Below are 5,026 nucleotides of genomic sequence, written 5' to 3'. Positions count from 1 at the left end.
CTCAGCCCGCCACATGTCACCCGCCACGGCCCCGGCACCCAAACCCTCCTCATCCCCCGTCACCCACCCGACCTCCTCCTGTCCCCATCACGGCTTCGTCGCACCCCATCACACCCTGACACCCTCGTCACCGCCTCACACCCTGTTGCAGACCTTGTCACCTCTGCCGCCCCTGTCACCCTACCTCAGTCCTGTCACACCCCTGGTCAGCCCCCTGTTACACCATCACCCCCATCATCACCTGCCACAGCCCCACCACAGTCCCTCATTACCCCCTGTCACCCCACCACCTCTTGTCACCCCCAAGGCGGGGCCTTGGATGGAGGAAAGACTCCGTGTTCCTCTGGAGGGACTTCACAGAACCACAGGCTGGGGGAGATGAGGAGATCATCTGGCCCAACCCCCCTGCTCCAGCAGGGCCCCCAGAGCTGGTTGCCCAGGACCATGTCTGGTCAGCTTCCGAATACCTCCAAGGATGGAGACTCCACAGCCTCCCTGTGCAACCTGTGCCAGTGCTCGGTCACCCTCACAGTGAAAAAGTGTCTCCTGATGTTCAGAGGGAACCTCCTGGGTTTCAGTTTGTGCCCATTGCCTCTGCTCCTGGCTCTGGGCACCACCAAGAGCCTGGCTCCCTCTTCTTTGCACCCTCCCTCCAGTCCCTCATTCATCTTCGTGGCCCTTCGCTGGGGCGTCCCCAATAAGTCCCTGTCTCTCTTGTACTGAGGAGCCCAGCACTGGACACAGCACCCCGGGGGTGGCCCCACTGTTGCTGAGCAGAAGGGAAGCATCCCCTTCCTCCACCTCCTGGCAATATTTTGCCTAACGCAGCCCAGGGCACCATTAGTCTTCTTTGCGGCTTATGTTCAGCTTGGTGTCCACCAAGACCCTCAGGTCCTTTTCAGCCAAGCTGCTTCCCAGCTGGGTGGGCCCCAGTGTATACTGATGCCTGGGGTTGTTCCTCCCCGGGAGCAGGACTGTGCACGTCTCCTCGTCCAGGAGAACTTCAGGAGGTTCCTGCCAGCCCATTTCTCCAGCCTGTACAGGTCCCTCTGGACGGCAGCACGACCCTCTGGAGTATCAGCCGCTCCTCCCAGTTGGGTGTCTGCAAACCTGCTGAGGGTGCGCCCTGCCCCGTCATCCAGATCATTAATGAAGATGATTGGATTGGCAATGCTTTACCTAATGCAGAGCCCAGGAGACCATTCACCTTCTTTGCAGCAAGGGCACGTTGCTGGCTCATGTTCAGCTTGGTGTCCACCAGGACCCCCAGGTCCTTTTCAGAAAAGCTGCTTCCCAACGGGACTGGACCCAGTATTGACCCCTGGGGTACACTGCTAGTGACTGGCCTCCAACTAGACTTTGTGCCACTAATCACCACCCTCTCGGCCAGTTTGCAACCCACCTCACGCCCTCACCTCCCGGTGCCTGGCGAGTCCCATGGGAGCTGCCAACTCCAGCCCTTCCCCAAGCCCACGCCAGCTGGCTGCAGCCAGGTCTCAGCACCAGCCACCAGCCCATGATGTGACAGAACAGAGCTCGGGACACGGGTTGCTCGGTCTTACTGTGGCGCTGCTCCTGGCTGGCCTCCAAACATCAGCTTAGGCTCGGCTGGAAATTAGACTTGGCTCCAGGCTGTTTCATGCTGGCTGCCGAGGAGCCTTTCCGGCCGTCAGGTCACAGGGCCACCACTGTCCTTCCTTTTGTGTAGGCGTGCACTTCCAAGTCAAAACCAAGGTGAGGTTGGAGCCTTCAAACGGCGTGCAGATTTTGCACTTCCTGGTATTGCTATTAATGGGAAAAGCAGCACTTGGTAAACAGAGGAGATAAGCCTCAGGCTGCTCTCCCTGATGGAAGTACATAGATGATTTTCTTTTCCTTTGGGTGCTAGGAAAGGAAGAGGACCCAGAGGGTCCTCGATTCACAGGGCTAAAGCTGATATGAGTGCTGGGCTTTGAGGCTTTGAGGAAACCTAAGGAAAGATAAGCACGTGGAGTCAACTGTGCGCTGCAAAAGCCAGTGAGCTTTCCAGGTGCCTGAGACTGAATGACGAGAAAACCCAACAAGACTATCATTTTATACTTTGGGTCCTGACCAAATGCAGTCCAGGCAAGACTTTCGCAGGATCTTTGGAAAACAAGGAGGTTGTGTTCAAAATGGCCGCTCTCCCAGGGCACTCGGCACTGGAGAGAAAAGGCAAGCTCGACACCCACTCCTGCTAAACCTGTCTTAGCAAAGCAAGAGGATAATCAGCTGTCCTTGGGGAAGTCTGCCACGTCCAGAGTCCAGCTTACTGGCCTCTTCCTGCCAGGACTGCAGAGCGAAGATGAACATCATCTCCTAGGACCCGGAGGAGATGCAGAAATGCATAAGCAAAGCAGTCAGCCCTTGCATAAACTAGAATTTATGACAGCATATGCAAAGGCATTGGAGTCATAGGTTTAAAGTGGTGCCGTGATACCGGCATGTGTGTATGGCTTTTTCACAGAGCGAGATGGCTAGAGCTGCACCGTTAACACAGCTGAGACGTCATCTCTCCCAGTAAATTCTGCATGGGACCAGGGTAAAATCCTGTGTTAAAAGGGAGATTTGCATTCCACAGGGTGCTGCTATTTGGGCATAGGCGCTCAAACGTCAAGTTGGCTAAAATTTTTCTGAAGGATCATTTTCCCGGTGGAGTACGCCAGGTTGTCAGCAGTTTCATCACCGGTGACATCTTCCTCAGCGCTTTCCAGCGGGACACAGGCAGGCTACCGAACCGGCTTGCCAGGCTGATTTCTGGCAGGAAAGCCAGCCGGTGTGCTGCCAGCTCCTCCAGCTGACGCCTCGGCTGCCTGGCCGCGGGAACCGGGGCTGCCTGCTGGTTTCTGATGCTGCCTGGCGCTTCCCACAGCAAAAAGCCCTGTTTGCAGTTACGGGGAAGTTTGCCAAGGTTTACCTACTTTCTCTGAAACACTAGCGAGCTGTTTTTATTATTATTATTAATATTTTCAAATCTGGCCAGAAAGGTCCAGCTGTTTCCCAGAGCAAAGTCAGGGAAAATATGTTTTCGGCCATTAAAAACACCTGGAGATCTTGTCCTGAAGGTACGTCAGAGCTCTGGAGCCTGGCATTAGGCAAAGGACAAATCTTCTGGCAGAGATGTGCTGAGGCTCCTGCTGACCTCTGAAAAGCTTTGTGCAGCTGGACAGGGCTATAAACTTCTTAAAATCTATACCCCCACGTTCCTGGAGCTGCAAAACCTGCAGCACAACATTGCTGAACCCTCCAGAGATGCCATCCCTGCCCACCATCCCATCGTGGCTCCCCTGGGTCACTCAGCTGCCTCTCCCCATCCTACCGGACAATGAAATACTGACTGTCTCAGGTTGGAGCATCACAAAACACGAACCAGTGCAGAGACCGACAGTCTGGTGTTATAATTATCTCTGCGGTCTTAATCAGCCAGCTCACACAAGCACTGCTTTTAACACAGGTTTTAATTCATGACCCCATGTTAAGCTTTTTCATGGGATCCCCATCCCACCCTGCAAGCAAAGAGGACCTCCAGGCTGTGTCACATACGTGCCGTCCCCTCCTCCTCATCTCAAAATGCTTGATTTCTGCATCGAGTTCTGTATGTGATGAAGATCCTGCAATGAGGGGTGTTCATCCCTGCACCCGACGAGGCCGGGAAGCATGGTTCCTCCTGTGAATCGGATGCAGTTATGACTCAAGATGTGTTTTGAAGATGAGTTTTGACATGTTCTGGCCAGAAATAGGACCGGCATTGCCAGGCATTGATTTTTCTCCCGTTTATATAATTAGGTTGACTTGCATCCCTCATCCCAGAAAAGCCGTGGAGATGCATCACCGGCCACATCATCAACTTTCAGGGGAGAGGTGCACATTTAAACTCACCTGCCACCTGCTGCCGCTGTTGGTCCCGAGCATCCAGCACAGGGAAGTCAGAGCACATCACTGTGCCATGGTCTGGATCCAGCAACAGGGACACTTAGAAACCGTGCTCCACACCCTTCTAAAATTAGGCATGCCTGTGGGGGCAGCTGCCTTCAGGCCTGGTGCTACTGTTCCCCCCGGTTTTACAGCCGGACCGTGATAAAGCAGAGTCTGTAAGAGGCAGATTGCAGCATCACAGGCAGAAAAACCCTTGCCGTGGTGCAGGTGCACCCCAAATGTGAGCTGGGGGCCAGCGTTTGCCTGTACCCCTCCGGAAGCTTCGCCGCCCAGCTGATGGGCCAGATCCCGTCTGGCATGTCTGGTGAGGAGGAGCCAAGAGGCAACGCCTAACCAGGAGCTTCTGGGAGCGGGCACCGCAGGAGCGGGAGCGATGGGCACCCCAGGAGACCCTCGGGGGGGGGTTGCCCCTTTGGCATCGTGCCCCCCTGTGTTGCTCCGGCCAACCCCCTGCGGATGCGTTTGCACCGCAGACGCCTCGCTGAGGGCTCAGGGACCCCCTCGAGCTGCAGCCCCTTGGGCAGGGGCCAGCTGTGCCGCGGGGGGCTGCCTCCCCCCACGCCCTTCCAGCAGCAGCCTTCCTCCACCCCAGAGGCCTGCAGTACCCCCCCGGGACCCCCGTGTGGGTGGGGAAGCAGGGCCTGAGCTGCGTGTGTGTGCACACGTGTGTGCCCTTGTGTCAGTGCGTGTGCGTGCACGTGTGTTCAGGTGTGCATGCACGTATGTGCGTGTGCATGTGTGTGTACCTAAGACCCCATGTGTGTGTCTGTGTCTCTGTGCCCCTGTGTCCCCCCATGCCCCCTGTCCCTCTGTCCCCATGTCCCCGTGCCCCCTGTCCCTGTGTGTCCCCATATCCTGTGTCCCATGTCTGCCCATGTCCCCCCCATGTCCTATGTCCTCCTGTGTCCCCTATGCCCCCTGTCCCCATGTCCCTCTGTGTCCCCATGTCCCGTGTCCCATGTCCCCCTGGGCCTCTGTCCCATGTCCCCCCATGTCCCATGCCTCCTGTACCCATGTCCCATGTCTGCCGGTGCCCCCGTGTCGCCCCTGTATCCCATGCCCCCATCCCTGT

At 56.5% G+C, this 5,026-nt stretch overlaps 1 protein-coding gene across 1 annotated transcript in view; it reads right to left on the bottom strand.

The window, feature by feature from the left end:
* Positions 1-4,253, bottom strand: part of CSNK2A2 (casein kinase 2 alpha 2) — a 29,824-nt gene extending 25,571 nt beyond the window's left edge. The window contains exon 1 of the mRNA XM_019474976.1: positions 4,204-4,253. Coding sequence (XP_019330521.1) covers positions 4,204-4,253 — 50 coding nt within the window. The remainder of the gene's footprint in view (positions 1-4,203) is intronic.
* Between the last annotated feature and the right edge of the window lie 773 nt (positions 4,254-5,026).

This window comes from Aptenodytes forsteri, unplaced genomic scaffold, assembly GCF_000699145.1.
Source record: "Aptenodytes forsteri isolate BGI_AS27 unplaced genomic scaffold, ASM69914v1 Scaffold14, whole genome shotgun sequence".
In the NCBI taxonomy this organism is placed as follows: domain Eukaryota; kingdom Metazoa; phylum Chordata; class Aves; order Sphenisciformes; family Spheniscidae; genus Aptenodytes; species Aptenodytes forsteri.
This window is presented reverse-complemented; position numbering and strand designations above follow the sequence as displayed.